The sequence below is a fragment of the Phyllobates terribilis genome, unplaced genomic scaffold (genome assembly GCF_046119375.1).
Source record: "Phyllobates terribilis strain yellow unplaced genomic scaffold, ASM4611937v1 Scaffold_4__5_contigs__length_816908805, whole genome shotgun sequence".
Taxonomy (NCBI): Eukaryota; Metazoa; Chordata; class Amphibia; order Anura; family Dendrobatidae; genus Phyllobates; species Phyllobates terribilis.
In genome coordinates this window covers 731,038,091-731,061,508 of record NW_027362764.1, presented here as the reverse complement: position 1 = coordinate 731,061,508, position 23,418 = coordinate 731,038,091, and the positions used below count along the sequence as shown (strand labels likewise).

Here is a 23,418-nt window from a genome sequence, read left to right as displayed (position 1 = left end):
ATCATTGTTTCTCTTCAGTTAACCATGGTTATCTCTAAAGAAACACGTGCAGCCATCATTGCACTGCACAAAAATGGCCTAACAGGGAAGAGTATCGCAGCTACAAAGATTGCACCTCAGTCAACAATCTATCACATCATCAAGAACTTCAAGGAGAGAGCTTCCATTGTTGTCAAAAAGGCTCCAGGGTGCCCAAGAAAGACCAGCTAGCGCCAGGACCGTATCTTAAAACTGTTTCAGCTGCGGGATCGGACTACCAGCAGTGCCGAGCTTGCTCAGGAATGGCAGCAGGCTGGTGTGAGTGCTTCTGCACGCACTGTGAGGCGGAGACTCTTTGAGCAAGGGCTGGTTTCAAGGAGGGCAGCAAAGAAGCCACTTCTCTCCAGAAAAAAACATCAGGGACCGACTGATATACTGCAAAAGGTACAGGGAGTGGACTGCTGAGGACTGGGGCAAAGTCATTTTCTCTGATGAATCCCCTTTTCGATTGTTTGGGACATCTGGAAAACAGCTTATTCGGAGAAGAAGAGGTGAGCGCTACCACCAGTCTTGTCTCATGCCAACTGTAAAGCATCCTGAAACCATTCATGTGTGGGGTTGCTTCTCAGCCAAGGGAATCGGCTCACTCACAGTCTTGCCTAAAAACACAGCCATGAATAAAGAATGGTACCAGAATGTCCTCCAAGAGCAACTTCTCCCAACCGTCCAAGAGCAGTTTGGCGCCCAACAATGCCTTTTCCAGCATGATGGAGCACCTTGCCATAAAGCAAAGGTGATAACTAAATGGCTCATGGAACAAAACATAGAGATTTTGGGTCCATGGCCTGGAAACTCCCCAGATCTTAATCCCATTGAGAACTTGTGGTCAATCACCAAGAGACGGGTGGACAAACAAAAACCAACAAATTCTGGCAAAATGCAAGCATTGATTATGCAAGAATGGACTGCTATCAGTCAGGATTTGGTCCAAAAGTTGATTGAGAGCATGCCAGGGAGAATTACAGAGGTCTTGAAGAAGAAGGGGCAACACTGCAAATATTGACTTGCTGCATTAACTCATTCTAACTGTCAATATAACCTATTAGTACTCATAAAATGATTGCAATTATATTTCTGTATGTGATATAAACATCAGACAAACACTAATAAAAACCAGAGGCCAGCAGATCATGTGAAAATATAATTTTGGTGTCATTCTCAAAACTTTTGGCCATGACTGTATATCGCTATATCTCTATCTATATAAACCAAAAAATCACAGAAGTACCAGCAAAAAAGGGGGAGCAGTAGTGCAGAGTTCTCAGTCATAAACCAATGTATGTACAAAAATGAAGACAGAACTCTCAAAATAGAAAATTAGAAAAATGTATTAGCCCATAGTGATGAGGAGAAAGGTCCTCATTTGGATCGAAATGTTGCCTTCACTATGGGCTAATAAATCTTTCTAATTATCTATTTTGGGAGTGCTGCCTTCATTTTTCTTTGTATTTATCTAAAATACCAAAAAAAGGGCAATAAATCACCACCCATCAAAAAGTGCTGGTAGAAACTAGAGAGTCCAGGCCACTGGACTATAAAATACAAGCAATAAAAAATGGCAGCACTCCCATTTTGAAAAAATAGTATTCATTCCAAGCTCATGTACACAACATTTTGTCTCAATTGTGAAAAAAGATCATTGCCTTTAAAAACGTACGCAAAAAAGGCTCATTGTCAGAGCTGAAATGTTGTGTATACGGGTTGAGATACATTTTTCACTCTCTTGAAATGGAAGTGCTGCCATTCTTCATTGTTTCTATCTGTCTATCTAAGTATCTACATATCTGTCTGAACATTAACTGTGGATCCTTCAATTCATGTTTGCAACTATCAAGTGCTGTCTATCACAGTGGTATCTCCTCCCATATTATAAAGGTCTTAGAGTGTACATATAAACCATATAGTGCTGAAATAATGACAACATATAATTAACAAATAACAACTCCACATTATCTACATAGAAAAGCCATACTGTAGATATTAAGATTGATGAGAGCCTTATCCCAGGAAATCTGTGATGGTTTTTTGATCAGAGAGAACAAATTTTCTTCATGCAACTGCTGTAGGCTGCCCATCTCTAAAGTTGGCTCTGGCTCATATAAAGAGGATGTCCTCACCTTTTTTGTCAATTTTCTGCTGAGTAATAGGAACAGAAAAATAAAAGTAACAATTGTGACACATCCATCACATGTCGAGACCAATGGCGTCAAATGGACCCCGCTTGCTAAAATGTGGTCCTTTAAGATTCTGCCATTTTGTCTGTCATTTTACAAAACAGCTTCAAGACAGTCAGAAAGTTTATGTATAGATTCTGATTTATCCATTATTTTGGCAATTTTTATATTTTGTAAATTGCTTTGCAAGTAAATGTCAACCCTAGATCTCCTTCTGAGGTCGGAAACGAAAACTACTGTAACCATGGCAGCCAATTACATTAATTCTACAGTCAGTTAAGAACATCCGTCCAGTCAAATAGATTAAACCACCGGAGACTTTTCAGCTATATTTTTAATGTGCTCCCATTAAACTGGAATTCCCTGAACAGTAATTGATCATGCTGCAATATCCCTTCCTGCATGTTACGGAAATAATAACATCTTGTAATTTAGTGCAAGTGGTGTGAATATTACTAAAGCCATACTCAGAATTACATTTCAAAATTATCTGCCCTCTGGGAAGATTATCATCATGTGAATATATGCAGGTACGTTACTCGGAGAACACAAAATTTTATGAATAAGAAGTACAATCTTTGAATATCAGAGGAGCTAAAGTTAATTTATATTTTATATTTTTAAAGGTGTTCATGCAACCTCAATACCTGACTGCCAAATGCTTTTTCAGCTCACAACAATTCCTCCCGGCTTCCACATATACATGCACAATCGGTATGCTTGTGTTCTTAGTGTGGAGAGTGGCCTAATCAGCTGGTAGACACCCCTGGTGGTAGCTCATACTCAATAGTAACAGAAAGATTGCCATGGAAAAAACCTGACAGGGGAAAGATGGGAAGTCCAAAAACTCATAAACACATTACATGTTATAGCATAACAAATCAAGAGAGATGATCAGAGCCTGTAAAAAAGCCAAGCCAAGGAATGCAGCAGCAATTTTAAGGTGATTAACACCTTAAAAGCCCAGGGAGTACTAATATGTGCCAGCGCCCTGGGCTTTAAGAGCCTGGTACGTATTAATACGCCCTGTTGATTTCGCCTGCACACAAGCTGTGCGGGCGCGATCGCCGCCGGGTGTCAGCTGATTGTCACAGCTGACACCTGGTGCTATGTGCTGGGAGCGGCACATTAAGCCCCGCAATGCTGGGAGGTGGTCGCCGATACTCACTTCTCCTGCCGGCGTCCAACGCTGTCTGCTGCGGCTTCCCGGATGTTGCCATGATGACCCGATGTCATCATGACAATATCCGGGTCACCAGACAGCAGGAAGATACTTTGGTTATGCGCAGTGCATGACCAAAGTATCTTCTGCATCTGCAGTGCTGACAGCCTGTATAGCACAGGGATGGTGCTCCGTCTCTATGCTATACAGGCGATCACAGTAAAAAAAAAAGTGAAAGTCCCATAGTGGGACAAAGTATAAAAGTAAAAAAATTGTTAAAAAATGAAAAACAAATTGTAAAAATATTAAAAAAAAATCAAAAAAAGAATCCACCAAAAAATAAAAATATAATGTACTCATCAATAAATATTATTATGAAAACAAAACAAAACAATAAAACTGTCCCACTAGTTAACCCCTTTAGTGAACACAAAATAAATAAAAAATAAAAAACGAAGCAAAAATCAATGCTTTATCATCATACCGCCAAGCAAAAAATGGAATAACATGCGATCAAAAAGACAAATATAAATAAAAATAGTACCACTGAAACGTCATCTTGTCCCGCAAAAAACAAGCTGCCATACAGCTCGATCAGACGAAAAGTAAAAAAGTTATAGCTCTCAGAATAAAGCGATGCAAAAAAATATTTTTTTCTATAAAAAATCTTTTATTGTGTAAAAACGCCAAAACATAGAAAAGTAATATAAATGTGGTATCACTGTAAATGTACTGAACTGAAGAATAAAGCTACCTTATCAATTTTACCACACGCAGAACAGCATAAAAAAATATAAAAAAACAAAGAATTCCTGAATTGTTGATTTTTGTTTATTCTGCCTCACAAAAATCGGAATAGAAAGTGACCATAAAATGTCATGTGCCTGAAAATGGTACTAATAAAAACGTCAACTCATCCCGCAAAAAACAAGCCATCACATGACTCTGTCGGCCAAAATATGGAAAAATTATAGCTCTCAAAATATGGCGATGCAAAAACTATATTTTGCAAAAAAATGCGTCTTTTAGTGTGTGACAGCTGTCAATCATAAAAACCCGATATGATTCTGGTATCACTGTAATCACACTGACCCGAAGAATAAAGCTGTCTAATCACTTATAATGCACGAGGAATGGCATAAAAATTAAACTCTAGGGTTAGGGTTATGCTAGGGTTAGGGTTAGGATTGGGCTGGGGTTGGGGTTGGGCTAGGGTTAGGGTTGGGATTTTTTTCAAAATAAAAAAAAAAATGACGATATGGCAGCTAGCAATGAGCACAAGTGCTCGCTACTTGAGTTTGCATCGGGTGCTTGGGTATTCACTGAGTATCGCAGGTGCTTGAGTGACATGCTCGAGTCTCCGCTCCATATGCTTCGCGGCCAAATAAAACTTGCGGGGATTGCCTGCCATGCATGAGCGATCCCCGCAGGTTTCTTTTTGGGTGTGTAATAACCTTGAAACATGTGGGCAGGGATTTGACCATGTCAAGCGAGCACGAACGATACATGGTGCATACCTGAGTACCTGATGCAAACTCAAGTAGCGAGCACTTGAGTTCAAGAGTAATGACAACTTATTCAATATAATGACCTAATGTTATCAAATTCTGTCTTACTTTTGGGTTCAAAATGTTCACTATACCTCTTGATAAAATCCCTGAGGGGTGTAGTTTCCAAAATGGGGTCACTTGTGGGAGGTTTCCACTATTTAGGCACATCAGGGGCTCTCCAAATGCGACATGACATCCGCTCTCAATTCCAGCCAATTTTACGTTCAAAAGTCAAACAGTGTTCCTTCCCTTCTGAACTTTACCGTGCACCGAAACACTGTATTTTCCCCACATGTGGGGTATTGGCGTACTCAGGAGAAATTGCACAAAAGTTTTTGGGGTCCATTTTCTTATCTTACCCTTGTGAAAATAAAAAAATTGTGGCTAAAACATAATTTTTGTGGAAAAAGTTAGATTTTTTTTATTTTCACGGCTCCTGTTATAAACTTCTGTAAAGCACTTGGGGATTTAGGGTGCTCACCACACATCTAAATAAGTTCCCTGAGGGGTCTAGTTTCCAAAATGGTGTCACTTGTGGGGGTTTTCCACTGTTTAGGCACATCAGGGGCACATCCGCTAATTATTCAACCAAATTTTACATTCAAAATGTCAAATGGTGCTCCTTCCATTCCGAAACCTTCCGTGTGCCCAAGCAGAGGTTTTGTCCCACATATAGGGTATCGGCTTACTTAAGAGAGATTGCTCAACAAGTTGCATGGTGTAATTTCTCCAGTTACCCTTCTGAAAATGCAAAACTGAGGGCTGAAAAACATTTTTGTGGGAAAAATGTGAAAATTTTATTTTCACAGCTCCATGTTATAAACTTCTGTGAAGCACCTGGGGGTTCAAGGTGCTCATCACACATCTAGATAAGTTTCCTGAGGGGTCTAGTTTCCAAAATGGTGTCACTTGTGGGGGGTTTCCACTGTTTAGGCACATCAGGGGCTCTCTGAATGCAACATGGCGTCCGCTAATTATTCAAGCAAATTTTACATTCAAAAAGTCAAATGGCGCTCCTTCCCTTCCGAGCCCTGCCGTGCACCCAAACAGTGGTTTTCCCCCACATATGGGGTATCTGTGTGCTCAAGAGGAATTGCACAACAAATTTCATGTTGCAATTTCTCCTTTTACCCTCATGAAAATGCAAAATTGGAGGCTGAAAAACATTTTTGTTGCAAAAATGTGAAAATTTTATTTTTAATGCTCAATGTTCTAAACTTGTGTAAATCACCTGGGGGTTCAAAGTGCTCACCACACACATAGACAAGTTCCCTGAGGGGCCTAGTTTCCAAAATGGCATCAATTGTGGAGGGTTTCCTCTGTTTAGGCACATCAGGGGGTCCCCAAACGCAACATGGCGTCCGCTAATTATTCAAGCAAATTTTACATTCAAAAAGTCAAATGGCGCTACTTCCCTTCCGAACCCTGCCGTGCGCCCAAACAGTGATTTTTACCCACATATGTGGTATTTGCGTGCTCAGGGGAAATTGCACAACAAATTTTGTGGTCCATTTTGTCCTTTTACCCCGGCAAAAATAAAAAAAATTGGGTCTAAAGTAACATTTTTGTGAAAAGTTAAATGTTAATTTTTTTCTTCCACGTTCCAAAAATTCCTGTGAAGCACCTGAAGGGTTAATGAACTTCTTGAATGTGGCTTTGAGCTCCTTGAGTGGTGCAGTTTTTAGAATGGTGTCACTTTTGGGTATTTTCTGTCATAAAGACCCCTCATAGTGACTTCAAATGTGATGTGGTCCCTAAAAAAATGGTTTTGTAAATTTTGTTGGAAAAATGAGAAATCGCTGGTCAACTTTTAACCCTTATAGCTCCCTAATGAAAAAAAATGTTGGTTCCAAAATTGTGCTGATGTAAGGTAGACATGTGGGAAATGTTATATTTTAACTATTTTGTGTGACATATCTCTCTGATTTAAGGGCATAAAAATGTAAAAAAATTTGAAAATTGCAAAATTTTCAACATTTTCGTCAAATTCCCATTTTTTTCACAAATAAACGCAAGCGGTATTGCAGAAATTTTACCACAATCATGAATTACAGTATGTCACGAAAAAATATTCTCAGAATCAGGGGGATCCGGTGAAGCGTTCCAGAGTAATTACCTCATAAATTGACAGTGGTCAGAATTGTAAATATTGGCCTGGTCATTAACTTGCAAACCACCTTGGGTTGTAAAGGGGTTAAGGATAGTGAGAAAACCTCAATTCTCATAGCAACTGAGACAAGAAGAGTAAGCCAGAAATTGTGGACAAATACCCCAGATAGTAATTTTTTTATAACAATAGAACTGAAAAAGATGAGTTTAGTCGTCTGCAAATAATACAGAGATTCATTTACTATTGAGAAAAAGAGATAGAAGAGATACTAGAGACAGTGTACTCGCTTGTCTCACTTGACTGTAATGCGCTTTCTACCTCACAAAGTGTGTGTCACAAACTAATATTTTTGTTGCACACCTGTTTTACTAATAATATTTTACATTTGACGCCAATATAATGCTTTAATACAGGTGCTGATGTTTTGGACGTGTACCTACTTACCTAATATTTCTTGTTCCATCTTTTTGGGAAGGAGGTTTAAATTTTGTTAAAAAAAAAATCTTTAAGAATCTAAAACAATAACTGTGTGCCAGATTTCAGACTATAAGACACACCTTACCATAACACGCACCCCAGGTTTAGACAGCAAAAAATAGGAAAAACATTTTTCCTATTAATTAAAACTTACCTGGTGGTATAAAGTGGAGAGGACATTATCACTAATCGGAATGTACAAGGGAAGAATAGGGTGGTAATAAATCTATTGTTAGTTTCTCTCTACAGTGTGTATTATACACACACAGCTTTGCTACATATGCACATATACATACACACACAACTCTGCTACATGCACATATAGTCACACACAGAATATGCATGTGGACTGCCAGAAATTGAAACTGCAAATCCTTGCCTGAAACCCACTGTTCTGACTAAAATTCCATGGAAAATATAGGTTGGATTTTTCTGATATGTATTTATTGTGTGAGTAGGACCCTTAGAGCCAAATACATCAGCATAGAAGTATAAAGAAACTTACCATCAGCTAGATCTGCTTTCAGTGACAGTGCCAGAAGTGAAAATGGAGGGGACAACAAGTGCAATAGGTTCTTATCCGAGGGAAGAAATAAAGTTTGGTGAAAGAGGGGACTGCTCACCTATTGGGTTTGTATTAACGTAGGATTCGAGATGGATCAGCTGCTGCAAGACCCACAGGAAGGGAATCTCATTGTAATCAAGTAGTGGTGGGAGGATGAGGGTGGTAGTTCGCGCTGCCAACATGGATGCCAAGAAACCAGGAAACAACAATTTTTGGGTTCATTCTGTTTATTCTCTACACATTTCGAAGTTGAACCATTTCTTCCTCGAAAGAATGCTGTGGTTCTCCTTAGGAAGAAGTTGGTCCAACTTTAAAACGCGTACAGAATAAACTGCATAAACCCATATTGTTGTTTCCTGGTTTCTTGGCATCTACATTGGCAGTGTGGACTGCCACCTTCATCCTCCCACCACTAGTTAAAGTGCTAGAAGTAACATTTTTCTTAAGAGCTCATTCAGATGAGCATATTATTTGAATGAGTTCTGCACATTTACACACACACAGACACACACACACTATACATTATCACATCTTGCAGTTCCTGATCGGGACCTGAAAGGAGGCTGCACGAGTTGGTCAAATGAACAACTCTTCACACTCCACATAAGTAACTCAAGGACCTTTCAGGTCATGTGCTCAGTCATGAGTTAATTGTGTGGAAGTTCCTTCAGCTGCTCAGCTCCTGCAGCCTCCATTCAGATCCCAGTAAGAATCCTCTCCTGCTCTGCACCCATCACATAGATTACTGCAGAGCAGAAGGAAAGAGGGCAGCTCTCTCTGTGATCAGGAACGACACAGTGTCTGCGCTGTCCTCCATCACAAGAGCTTCCTCCAAACTATTAGATGCACAATAGTTTTCTTGCTAATAAGTGTCTTATAGTCCGAAAAATATGGTTTGTCTTTTTTAGCACACTTGCTTTACTAGGTTTATATATGAGTATGCATATTTTTATATATATATATATATATATATATATATATATATATATACAGTATATTTATACATATATACTGCAAATAGTATACATATATACAGTACATATATGTGTATATATATATATATATATATATATATATATATATATATATATATATATACAGTCATATGAAAAAGTTTGGGCACCCCTATTAATCTTAAGCTTAATGTTTTATAAAAATTGGTGTTTTTGCAACAGCTATTTCAGTTTGATATATGTAATAACTGTTGGATACAGTAATGTTTCTGCCTTGAAATGAGGTTTATTGTAGTAACAGAAAATGTGCAATCTGCATTCAAACAAAATTTGACAGGTGCATAAGTATGGGCACCTCACCAGAAAAGTGACATTAATATTTAGTAGATCCTCCTTTTGCAAAAATAACAGCCTCTAGTCGCTTCCTGTAGCTTTTAATGAGTTCCTGGATCCTGGATGAAGGTATTTTTGACCATTCCTCTTTACAAAACAATTCCAGTTCAGTTAAGTTTGATGGTCGCCGAGCATGGACAGCCTCTTCAAATGATCCCACAGATGTTCAATGATATTCAGGTCTGGGGACTGGGATGGCCATTCCAGAACATTGTAATTGTTCCTCTGCATGAATGCCTGAGTAGATTTGGAGCGGTGTTTTGGATCATTGTCTTGCTGAAAGATCCATCCACTGCGTAACTTCAACTTTATCACTGATTCTTGAACACTATTGCCAAGAATCTGCTGATACTGAGTGGAATCCATGCGTCCCTCAACTTTAACAAGATTCCCAGTGCCGGCATTGACCACACAGCCCCAAAGCATGATGGAACCTCCACCAAATTTTACTGTGGGTAGCAAGTGTTTTTCTTGGAATGCTGTGTTTTTTTGCCACCATGCATAACGCCTTTTTGTATGACCAAACAACTCAATCTTGGTTTCATCAGTCCACAGGACCTTCTTCCAAAAAGAAATAGGCTTCTTCAAATGTGCTTTTGCATATCTCAGCCGACTCTGCTTGTGCGTACTTGCAGAAACGGCTTCTTTCGCATCACTCTCCCATACAGCTTCTCCTTGTGCAAAGTGCGTTGTATAGTTGACCGATGCAAAGTGACACCATCTGCAGCAAGTTGATGCTGCAGCTCTCTGGAGGTGGTCTGAGGATTGTCCTTGACTGATCTCACCATTCTTCTTCTCTGCCTTTCTGATGTTTTTCTTGTCCTGACACTTCTGGCCTTAACAAGAACTGTCCCTATGTTCTTCCATTTCCTTACTATGTTCCTCACAGTGGAAACTGACAGGTTAAATCTCTGAGACAGCTTTTTGTATCCTTCCCCTGAACAACTATGTTGAATAATCTTTGTTTTCAGATCATTTGACAGTTGTTTTGAGGAGCCCATGATGCCACTCTTCAGAGGAGATTCAAACAGGAGAACAACTTGCAAGTGGCCACTTTAAGTAGCTTTTCTCATGATTGCATACACCTGGCTATAAAGTTCAAAGCTCAATGAGGTTACAAAACCAAAAAAAGTGCTTTAGTAAGTCAGTAAAAAGTAGGCAGGAGTATTTAAAACAAGAAAATGATAAGGGTGCCCATACTTATGCACCGGTCAAATTTTGTTTGAATGCAGATTGCACATTTTCTGTTAGCACAATAAACCTCATTTCAAGGCAGAAACATTACTGTGTCCAACAGTTATTACATATATCAAACTGAAATAGCTGTTGCAAAAACACCAATTTTTATAAAACATTAAGCTTAAGATTAATAGGGGTGCCCAAACTTTTTCATATGACTGTATATATACACACACAAATGAATAAGGATAAATATATTAATCTGAGATATACATATATTTACATAAAATATATGTAAGGATTTATGTACAGTATATATATATACACATATACTGTAAATTTATATATATATACACATTATAAATATATATATATATATATATATACAGTAATATATATATATATTCATATCAATTTTACATTCATATATGCATATACATATATGTATATATATCAATGTGATTTTTTAAAACTCAATTTAGGGTAAGTGGAAAGATTTCTAGCAGAATCATTTTTTAAATTCATTGCTTTCAGCATTTTATTTGATATTAAAGCAGGTATTAAAAACTGTTCATTAAATTCCCCACAGAGCCTTGAAGTGAGGCTGAAATTAAACATGACTTTTACAATATTGTTCAAAATCCTAATGTTCTTAGTGCAATTGATTGTACTTGTGTATCAGTGCTTTCTTTCAGGCATACTGTAGAGCTATATTTAAGAACATGAAATCGACCATTTCTACCAGCTACTTGTAGCAAAAATCTTGAAAACATTACGCCGCTAATATTACTTTTTTGATATTCTGTGATATAAATCTGATAAAATAATATGCATGGATTACTTAAATATGTGTTCAATTATGCTATTATTTAGAGATGGGTGAACTTACTTAAGTGGAATTGAATTCTAGTTGAAATTTACAAACATCTGTATTCTGGACATTAGAGATTTTTTGTAATTTGCTTTTTGCAAATTCAGCAAAATGACAGATGACTACAGACTCCATCTTGCTTACCAGTATAGGGCTGACAAAAGGTTATAAAGAAAAAAAACATGCTCACCTCACCGCTCACCTCTTTTGCTACCCCTGCTTCTCCCTGTGCACTTTATGGTCTTGCTCGTGTCCGGAAGCGCTTGCGGTGAGTGAATACCGGACCGGAGATTCATCGCATCGGAGGATCATACAGTGGGCAGGGAGTAATTTGGGCAGCCGAAAGGTGAGTGATGAGGTATATTTAACTTACCTTCTTCAGCCTTCTCCACTGCTTCCTACCCACTATCTGTTCCTTCACTGCACTACATCACTGGAAAAGTGTTCATGCTAGACCACAATTTCTAGCCATCACACTCCACAATGTTTCTTCAATTGGTGCCCAACTAGCTCTCGATGCTTGCCTATGTGACGTTTTTGTAAAGATAGTTACTAATGTCAGTAACTGAAAACAATCTCTTTGCTTTTATTATTATATTTGTACTCTATATAAAACAGTACCCTCAGTAAATAAATGGGGTCAGCAATATATGGTGCCTCGCTATATTTACTGAAATAGATGCTGGGAAAGGTAGTTGTTCTGCGCTCTCTGGAGTCACAACAAACCAGTACTAAGTATAAAAAATGTAGGCTTATTGTCAAAGTGTTTCAGAGTCCACCGACTCCTTCCTCAGCACATCATGTATGTGTTACGGATCCGGGTGGTGGAACCTCTGTGCTGTGGTGCAAGGAGGGACCAGAGGGGCATAACTAGGTATCAACTCGGACCGACTAAGGTTGTATGGCGTCTCAATCGACTCCGTGACCAGGGAAGGACCGAGCAGAGGGACCAGGTGCTACTCTGGGACCGACCTTGTATGAGAGCAGGTGACTCCCACGGGTCAGAAGTCAGGGACTGACCGGTACAGCAGATGAGCACGGCTGGCATGCTGACGGGTGATCCGGGCAGACGGACTGGCAGACACAGAAGGTAACAAGCAGAAGCCTCCAGGTAAACTGGCTGGTAGGTATGGCAGGTAACAGGCAGGTGATTCTAGGTAAGCGGGCTGGCAGGCACGGCAGGTAACGGGCAGGAGCCTCCAGGTAGGCTGGCTGGTAGGTTCGGCAGGTAACAGGCAGGTGCTTACAGGTAAGCAGGCAGGCAGAGCCCATAGACAGACTGGCGGATTGGACTGTAGGCAGACTGTCGGGCTGGAGAGTAGACAAGCTGGCGGACTGGACTTGTAGTCAGGCTGGCGGACTGGACTTGTAGTCAGGCTGGTGGGCTGGACTTGTAGTCAGGCTGGTGGGCTGGACTGGTAGTCAGGCTGGTGGGCTGGACTGGTAGTCAGGCTGGCAGCGGGTCCTGAGGGCTGAAGCAGAGTATAACACACAAACCTACAACCTTTCACGGGCACCTCCATTTTGGAGGAGGTGCCTTTTACATCAGAGGTCCTCTGGCCACTGGCCAGGGACTCCTTAGGAAGGTGCGCGCGGCCCCTTTAAGACAGAGGGAACGCGCGCGCGCCCTAAGCACAGTGCCCGGGGAGCTGCATGTGCCGGCAGCAACTGAGGCAGGAGCGTCAGAGGATACCGGGCAGGAAGCGCGGCGGTAAGTGAGATGGCCTGTCAGGGAGCAGAGACGCCGATACTACAGTACCCCCCCTTTACGCCCCCTCATTTTTAGGCCTTAAAGAAATTTTTTAAGGAGAAGCGGGGAGTGGATGTTCTCCCTGGGTTCCCAAATTCTCTCCTCTGGGCCAAACCCCTTCCAATCCACCAGAAAAAAGGTTTTTCCTCTTTACCCTCTTGGTGGCCAGAATGTTCTCTACCTCATAGACATCCTCAGTGGAGACCGGAGCTGGGGAGGTACCTGGATTGTCGGAAAAAGAATTAAGCACAACTGGTTTGAGGAGAGACATGTGGAAGGAGTTGGGAATCCGCAAGTTGACCGGGAGTTTTTACTTGTAAGCTACTGTGTTGATTCGCTGGAGGACTTCAAATGGGCCGATGAACCATGGACCCAACTTATAGGAGGGTATTTTGAGACGAACATGTTTGGAGGAGAGCCAAACCTTGTCTCCCGGATGGAATTGAGGCGGATCCAGACATCTCTTATCAGCATGTTTCTTCATCCGCTCGTAGGATTGAAGAAGTGTGGACCTAGTGTCCTCCCAAATGGTAGAAAATTCGCTGACCAGAGACTCCGCGGCAAGGTTGTCCACAGCAGCAGAAATGGGAAACGGAATCCGGGGATGTTGACCGTAGACCACAAAGAACGGGGACTTGGAAGAAGATTCGCTCTCATGGTTGTTGTAGGGGAACTCGGCCCATGGTAGGAGCTCCAACCATTCGTTATGGTGAGCATTGACGAAGTGCCGGAGGTAGCTGGTAAGGATCTTATTGATACGTTCCTCTTGGCCATTGGACTGTGGATGGTAGGCAGAGGAGAAATCCAGGGTGACATCCAGCAGTTTACACGTAGCTCTCCAGAAGCGCGAAGTGAACTGGACCCCTCGATCAGACACTATGTGGAGGGGCAGGCCGTGGAGACGAAAGATGTGATGGATGAAATCCTCAGCCAGCACAGATGCAGACGGGAGACCAGGCAGAGGGATGAAGTGGGCCATTTTAGAAAAGCGGTCTGCGACCACCCAAATGACCGTACAAGCGGCAGAAACAGGGAGATCAGTAATAAAGTCCATAGCAATGTGTTGCCATGGGGCAGCAGGTACGGGGAAAGGCAGGAGACGGCCGGCTGGAAGATGTCTGGGAACTTTATTGCGAGTACAGGACGAACAGGCCGTGACGACGTCTACCACATCCTGGTGCAGGGTAGGCCACCAGTAATGCCGGGTAATGAGCAGGAAGGTCTTCTTCTGGCCAGCATGACCGGCTAGTTTGGATGAATGACCCCAGTGAAGAACCTTCTTACGATCCGGAAGCGCTACAAACGTCTTACCGGGTGGAAGATGAGAAAGGACCAAGGGGGCCACATTCATCACTTTGGAGGGATCGATGATATGCATAGGCTCCTCATCTTGATTGGACGACTGGAAGGATCGGGACAAGGCGTTGGCTTTAACGTTCTTGTCCGCCGGGCGGTAATGTAGGGTAAAGTTGAAGCGGGAGAAGAACAAAGACCACCGGGCCTGACTGAGTCTTTGGACATTCTGTAGATAAGCCAGGTATTTGTGGTCAGTATAGATGACTACCGGGTGCAGAGTCCCCTCGAGCAGGTAACGCCATTCCTCCAGCACCAATTAGATGGCTAGCAGTTCTCGGTCTCCTATGGAGTAGTTGCGCTCAGACGAGGAGAAGAGCTTGGAGAAGAAGCCACAGGTTACCATTCTCCCGGATGGAGATTTCTGGGTGAGCACCGCCCCGGCTCCGGAAGAGGAAGCATCAACCTCCAGAAAGAACTGTTTGTTGCTATCTGGACAGTGCAGCACAGGGGCGGAAGAGAAGGCTTGTTTTAAGGAAAGGAAGGCCTCCTCCGCTTCGGACGGCCATTCCTTAGAATTTGCTCCTTTTCGGGTGAGCGCAGAGATGGGAGCAGTCCGGGAAGAGAAATGTGGAATGAAGAGACGGTAATAGTTGGCGAAGCCCAGGAATCGCTGAATCGCCTTCAGCCCCTCCCGACAGGGTCACTTTAAGACGGCAGAGACCTTCTCGGGGTCCATCCGTAGACCAGTCTTAGAGATAAAATAGCCCAGGAATGGAAGGGAGGTCTGCTCGAAGCGGCACTTCTCAAATTTTGCATAAAGGTGATTCTGCCTGAGCCTAAGCAGGACCTGACAAATATCCCTCCGGTGTGTGGGAAGATCCGGAGAGAAGACCAAGATGTCGTCCAGGTACACCACCAAGCAAGAATATAAGAGGTCACGGAAGATGTCTTTATCTAATTCTTGGAAGACGGCGGGGGCATTACCGAGGCTGAAGGGCATCACAGGGTATTCATAGTGACCATCCCGGGTATTGAATGCCGTCTTCCACTCGTCTCCTTGGCGGATCCGGACCAAGTTATACGCCCCACAAAGATCGAGATTGGTGAAGATCTTTGCACCTTTAAGGTGGTCGAACAGCTCAGAGATGAGTGGCAGGGGGTATTTGTTTTTGATAGTGATTTGATTGAGACCTCTATAATCGATACATGGGCATAGTGAACCGTCTTTCTTTTTTACGAAGAAAAATCTGGCACCAGCCGGGGAGGAATATTTCCGGATGAATCCCCTAGCCAGATTTTCTTCGACGTACTCCGACATTGCCCGGGTTTCGGCCAACGACAACGGGTAAATACGCCCACCGGGTGGAGTGGCACCGGGTATCAGGTCGATTGGGCAGTCATATGGCCTATGAGTTGGCAGTGTCTCTGCCTCCTTCTTGTCGAAGACATCAGCATAGGACCAGTAAGGTGCCGGTATACCGGGTAAATTAATCGGAGTAGATGGAGGTAGAGCCGGGTGAACCAGAACCAGGCAGGTCTTATGGCAATCCTGTCCCCAACAGAGAACCTCACCGGATTGCCAGTTCATGTCTCTGTAGCCAGGGTAGACCTAGCAAAAGAGGGTGAGAGAGTCTGCAAAGCACATGGAAGTAGATCCTCTCTGAGTGCAGCATTCCCACCTGCAGGGTTACGGGCTCTGTGACGAGCAAGATGGTCACCGGAAGGAGTCTTCCATCCACGGAAGCGACTGCCAATGGTTAAGCCAGAGATTTGGTAGGAATCTGATATTTCTGTACAAGGGACTGGGAAATGAGATTCCAAGCGGCTCCGGAGTCCAGATGGGCGGTCTCAAAGAAGCGGTTCTCTCCACAGGAGATAGAGACGGACAAAGTCAAGAACAGAGAGGATTTACTCATGTCGAGGATGACCTCTCCGAGCGGTCCTAGACACTGGAGTTTCCCGGCTTCACTGGGCAGGAACGGATCAGGTGCTCCTTACTACCACAGTAGAAGCAGCTCCCCTCGGCTCGGCGTGTTTCTTGGCGAGACTTGACCATCTTGGTCTGGTCGATCTGCTTAGGTTCGGGTGACCATGCCCGGGGAGTTGCTGATTGGGAAGCCAGTTTCTGGAAAACAGGAGCAAGACGAGGAAATCTTCTGTCCCGGGTAGTCTCCTTAGCACGTTCTTGGAAATGGATGTCATCCAGGTTGCTAGTGACACCACGTCATCCAGGGTGGTAGGCATGTCCGGGCTGGCTAACTCATCCTTAATCCATCCGGAAAGGCCCTCCTAGAAGGTGGACACCAGGACCTCGTTGTCCCAGGCAAGCTCAGAAGTGAGGGTACAGAACCGCATGGCATACTGGGCCATGGTGAGACTCCTATGGCTGAGATGGAGCAATGAGGAGGCAGTAGAAATCCTTCGTCCAGGTTCATCGAAGACCCTCCAGAAGGCAGTGAGGAAAGCCAGAAAATCGGACACCAGGGAATCCCCTCTCTCCCATAGAGGGTTAAGCCATGCCAATGCTTCCCGGGTGAGGTGAGACATGACGAACGCCACCTTGGCCCGGTCAGAGGGAAACTGATGTGGCAGAAGTTCAAAGTGCAGCGTGCACTGGTTCAGAAAACCCCAACATTGGACGGGGTCACCTCCAAAACGAGGAGGTGCCGAAAGCCGGGGTCCTAGGCTGGATGCCGTGGTATTGGTAGACAGCGGCGCTGCCAGAGCGGGTGTCGCTCGACTTGGGGCGGACACAGGTGGAACAGACAGCGTGTCCAGGTGAGAGTTGACAGACCGGAGGAAGGTAGGTCAGGATTGTCTCCTGTTACAGGTCTGCAAGCAAAGGGGCCTGGGGGCCACTGGGTTCCATGGCAGATGCAAACTGTTACGGATCCGGGTGGTGGAACCTCTGTGCTGCGGTTCAAAGAGGAACCAGAGGGGCATAACTAGGTATCAACTCGGAGCGACCAAGGTCGTACGGCGGCTCAATCGACTCCGTGACCAGGGAAGGACCTGAGCAGAGGGTCCAGGTGCTACTCTGGGACCGACCTTGTATGAGAGCAAGTGACTCCCACAGGTCAGAAGTCAGGGACTGACTGGTACAGCAGATGAGCATGGCTGGCAGACTGACGGGTGATCCGGGCAGACGGACTGGCAGACATGGCAGGTAACAAGCATGAGCCTCCAGGTAGACTGGCTGGTAGGTACGGCAGGTAACAGGCAGGTGCTTCTAGGTAACCGGGCTGGCAGGCACGGCAGGTAATGGGCAGGAGCCTCCAGGTAGGCTGTCTGGTAGGTTCGGCAGGTAACAGGCAGGTGCTTCCAGGTAAGTAGGCGGGCAGAGCCCATAGACAGACTGGCGGACTGGAATGTAGGCAGGCTGTCAGGCTGGAGAGTAGACAAGCTGGCGGACTGGACTTGTAGTCAGGCTGGCAGACTGGACTTGTAGTCAGGCTGGTAGACTGGACTTGTAGTCAGGGGCTGGCGGACTGGACTTGTAGTCAGGCTGGCGGGCTGGACTGGTAGTCAGGCTGGCGGGCTGGACTGGTAGTCAGGCTGGTGGGCTGGACTGGTAGTCAGGCTGGCAGCGGGACCTGAGGGCTGAAGCACAGTATTACACACAAAGCTACAACCTTGCATGGGCACCTCCATTTTGGAGGAGGTGCCTTTTATATGAGAGGTCCTCCGACCATTGGCCGGGGACTCCTTAGGATGACGCGCATGGCCCCTTTAAGAGGGAGGGAGCGCGCGTGCGCCCTAAGCACAGTGCCCGGGGAGCTGCGCGTGCCGGCAGCAACATAGGCAGGAGCGCCGAAGGACGCTGGGCAGTGAGCTCAGTGGTGAGACGGCGTCTCTGCCTGTTAGGGACCAGAGACACTGATACTACAGTATGGTTGTCCTGAGGTAGGAGTCGGTGAACTTTGAAACGCGTAGACAATAAACCTACATTTTTATCCTTACTTCTGGTTTGTTGTGACTCCAGAGAGCGCAGAACAACTTCCTTTCCTGGCATCTATTTCAGACATATCTCCAAGAAGCTGCAGCGTCTGGATTCCAAGCTTTATAGGTATCTTGTCTCACACAACCCTATTAGGTGAGCAGTTCTAATACTTCTGTTTCAATTATTTACATTAGATAAGACCCTGTTGCCCTCTTGCATTTTTTCAACTTGTACAGCAGTAAAAATGTGTAAAAACAATTTTTTTCTTGAGACTACAATATAATTTTACATTAAACAATATTAACAATCCATTGAGGAATAAGTAAGTGGAGCTTTGACCACATGGTGTCATCTCACTCTGCTGCCTCTGATCATTATTTAGATTTTATAATTCATAAGAGATGCGCAACAGTAAAGAAAGAACTAAAGATTCTGTAACATATAATATAGCCCAGAATAAAAACAGACATTTCATGTACAACGCTAAACTACTGTTTTATTGCCAGCAAGTATTAATTTCTGATTATTACTGTTGAATAATTTTGGATATTTTCTTTTGTAATATTTTTGTTTTTTTATCTTCATGCAAGTGCAAAATTATTTCTTACAATTGTCTTATTCTCTAGGTTATTCAAATAAATTTTGAAGAATTTGATCTTGAAATAGGCTATGATACTTTGACTATCGGGGATGGAGGAGAAGTTGGTGATCCAAAAACTGTTTTACACCAGTAAGTGTCTATTTCATTTTGGAGATTTTTTTTGTAAAACTGAATGGTACATTTCTGCATTATAATATTTCTTTCAATCTTATAAGGTTAGTTGTAATTTATTTTTGTTATTTTATATGACTTATTATGAAAGTTTCATTAAAATCATGAACAAATACGGATTAAAAAAATTAGAAATATTGATTCATGAGGACTGATGATTAGAATGCCAGTCTTGATGTAGAGTGCGCTGGAGTAAGATGCTCAACTTAATGAATTTAGTGCATTTTTTCCGCTGCCATGTTCCGATTGGACTGGAGAGCATTTCTGTTGTAATTTACACAACTTTTGTGACATAAATTATGATATATTTATTGGTGGTTCTAAGCCACACCTAATCCAATTAATTTTTGACTACTTTCAACAAGTTGCTGGAGTCTGTATTTTCAAAATTTTTAGTTTCCTGCCAGAATTAGTCCTTAGTCCTTAGACCTAGTCTTTAAATCACCTAATATATTATGCACTTAAAAAAGTTGATCCACAATTAAATATTTAATGTTTGGGTTAGATCACACATAACATAATTTTAAAGTGGGATAATTTAAGTTATGAATGCTCTATGTCAATGGACAGGCAATTTACCTTTTTGGCTGGTCTGTACAATGGCAAGAATAACTTCACAGCCCACATATGAGAGGAGTGTCAGATTGAGCTACTGGGCATATACACCAACCTATCCCATACCTTCATTAGGTTTAATACCCAGGATTTGTTCACTTTTCCTGCTGCACCACAACTGAGGAAATGAATCATTGCACAGAACCCATTTACAGCAACAAATTGCCTGTATAATGTAGGGTTGGAGAAGGAGTCCAGAGCGACAATCATTCTTTGTAACCACTTTCTACTCCTGCCAAAAAATTATGATCCCGAAAAAAGGATCAACTTAAATTCCCTAATAAGTTATATGCAAATTCGTTTTTAATTCCCAATAAACATTTACTACTAATAGGTATATTTTCTTAACGACGCTGTTGATACACAACAAATCTGATTGTATTTAGAACATAGGGAAGGACTTTTTACTATTTAATTTACAGTAGTTGAAGTTTTAAGTTTGCTTAGAAATTCACAAGTCCAGAATTAATATATTTTATATAATATGTATTAAGAAAATACTAAAGCATGATTTTATTCTACTTTACAATCTACAGATAGGATACTTTGCATTTTACAAAAGCTCTTATTTTAATATAGGTTATCTGGAAGTTTTGTTCCTGACTTAATTGTAAGCATGAATAATCAAATGTGGTTACATCTACAAACTGATGACAGTATTGGATCAATTGGATTTAAGGTGAACTATAAAGGTAAGACTAAATTCACTAAGTACAGATTTAAAGTTTGTCTGTATGCATTTAAAGGAGTTTTGCATGATAAACATGTAGTTCCCCAAATGCTGGCAGACTTAGAAAATAAAAAATTGAGCTGTTGCTCACACTTCTGAGGTCCACTACCTCTCTGCCGCTTCCCTGGTCTTCTTTAAAAGGCTGCAGCAGTGACATCATGACTACAGAGAACATGACCACTAGAGCAAATCATAGCAAATAATACAAATATGGGTTATAGAATTTAGAAGTATCCATGTTAAAGCTAAAGTATTACAATCATTAGGGCAGCTTTTATGTGATAAACATAGAAATTAATAATCTACTTCTATTACACATTTAAAATTTGAAAATTGAGAGCTGATTGAAACTACTGTTAGAATGAGATGAACTAATTAATTTGATGCAAATCAATTTTATGCCAGTTCAAGTCAAATTTTATGAAATTTGAAGGTCCCAGCATATTCAAAATATTTTCAATTTGATTAGCATAAATTGCCAAAAAATGTCCATCGCTATCTAATACAAAACAGAAGATTGCATCAGCCAGAGAAGGCTCACATGATTTTAAGCATGGCAACACAGGCTTCCCCAAAATTCCATGCAGCTATCACATCATATGGTGTAGAGCAGTCAATCAGGAGCGACTATCAAAGCCTGTATAAAAGTTTTGGCACAGAATGCAGCAGTCACTTTTTTTGTGTTTTGCAATAGATAGAGGACATCAGAATTTACAGCTCAGAAATGAAAATAGAAAGAGAAATGCTTAACACATTGGATAAATATTCCAGGTAGTAATGTGTTGCACAATTGCAGCAGGGAAGAAGATAAGTGTAGTAGTATAGAAATAATACAGAGATGAAATTGTCATGTGGGAGAGTAAGAGGAGATATGTCAGCAACAGACGCAGTATGATTGAATCAGTGATATGGTGTTGCTGGTTGATTTGCATTAGAATTACAATTAAACATATTTTTCTTCATCCTTCATGCACTAAAAAGCAGTACCAAGCCAGCACCATATTTTCCCAAAACTAAAAATCTGAAATTAGTATCAGAGACAGTGTGAATGCTTACTAGTCACAAACAACTGTACTAGTTTTTTTTTCTTTGTTAAGCAATTCTGTTTGGGACTGGTGGAAAATTGTTTCTAAAAATAGCAGAGAAAATTGTCCTCAAATCCAGACATTTATCTTAGGCTGTTTACCTCACAAAACAATTTTTTTGCATGCCATTTAGATTAGGGTGGCTGGGACCTGCAGTGCCGTCCTTTCAGACAGTGTGGGTGTGTGTGCTGTCCAGCTGAAGGTATCTATCTCCCTGCTCCAGCTAATTGGACAGCACCACACCATACTTAAGCTTCCATATTGCTGATTTAAGCTGACAGGTGTAATCTTGTGCGTCTCTGGTTCAGTCTTATCTGTTTTGCTCCTTGTTGTATCATTGGTCCTTGTTTTGACCTCGGCTTGTGTTTCTGACTATTCATAGAAAAATATTTAGATTTGAGAGTCCTCAGTGGTTGATACCCTTTATACCTTTTTTACCTTTGATACCACTGAGGACTCTCAAATCTAAATATTTTTCTATCTACTGGCTAACACGGTACAAGAATATATATTTTGACCATTCATATGGATTCTGATTTTGCACTCTTCCTACCCTCTTGGTTTTGATCTGGCTACCTGATCACTCCTACCAGCCTGCACCACAGAAAAGCAGCTTATTCCTTGGACTCAGCCCAGGGGTTACTGTTTAAGTCGAAATTCCTATACAGGGGTTATTTTGTGAAGGTCAAGGCAACATCTGGTATCCAGTGGCTTATGCTAGAACTGTCCATGGTACACATGTTAGAGATGCAAAGCCATCCTTAACCCCCTTACCCCCCGAGGGTTGTTTGCACCTTAATGACCGGGCCAATTTTTACTAATCTGACCACTGTCACTTTATGAGGTCATTACTCTGGAATGCTTCAACGGATCTCGCTGATTCTGAGATTGTTTATTTGTGACATATTGTACTTCATGACAGTGGTAAAATTTCTTCGATATCACTTGTGTTTATTTGTGAAAAAATCGGAAATATGGCAAAAAAATTTATTTTTATGCCCTTAAATCAGAGCGATTACTCATTTTTACAACAAAATTTACAAAAACATTTTTTAGAGACCACATCACATTTGATGTGACTTTGAGGGGCCTTTATGACAGAAAATACCCAAAAGTGACACCATTCTAAAAACTGCACCCCTCAAGTTGCTCAAAACCACATTCAAGAAGTTTATTAACCCTTCAGGTGCTTCACAGGAATTTTTGGAATATGGAAGAAAAAATTAACATTTAACTTTTTTCACAAAAATGTTACTTTAGACCCAAATTTTATTAATTTCACAAGGGTAACAGGAAAAAATGGCCAAAAAAATTTGTTGTGCCACTTCTCCTGAGTAAGCCGATACCACATATGTGGGAGAAAACCACAGTTTAGGCGCACGGCAGGGTTTGGAAGGGAAGAAGCGCCATTTGACTTTTTGAATGTAAAATTTGCTTGAACATTTAGCGGACACCATGTTGCGGGGGAGCTCCTGATGTGCCTAAACAGTGGAAACACCCCATAAGTGACACCATTTTGGAAACTAGACCTCTCAGGGAACTTATCTAGGTGTGTGGTGAGCGCTTTAAACCCCAGGTAGTGTTGAGCATTTCGATACTGAAATATCCGTTATCGACCGATATTCGTGGTATCGGAGTTCCGATTCTGAGTTCCGATACTTTTAGAATATCGAATACCGGAATCGGAAGTTCTCATAATGCCTGCGCTCTGCAGTGTCTCTGAAGGATGACAAGCTGGATGGCAGTGCTCAGCTGCG

The 23,418-nt window shown here is 42.1% G+C and overlaps 1 protein-coding gene across 7 annotated transcripts in view; it reads left to right on the top strand.

The window, feature by feature from the left end:
• The window catches only part of CSMD3 (CUB and Sushi multiple domains 3), a 2,085,767-nt gene that overhangs the window by 980,913 nt on the left and 1,081,436 nt on the right, over positions 1-23,418 (top strand). For all 7 annotated transcript variants that reach the window (XM_073679791.1, XM_073679790.1, XM_073679789.1 and 4 more), the window contains 2 exons: positions 19,086-19,189; positions 20,426-20,538. In XM_073679791.1, the coding sequence (XP_073535892.1) occupies positions 19,086-19,189; positions 20,426-20,538 (217 nt within the window). The remainder of the gene's footprint in view (positions 1-19,085; positions 19,190-20,425; positions 20,539-23,418) is intronic.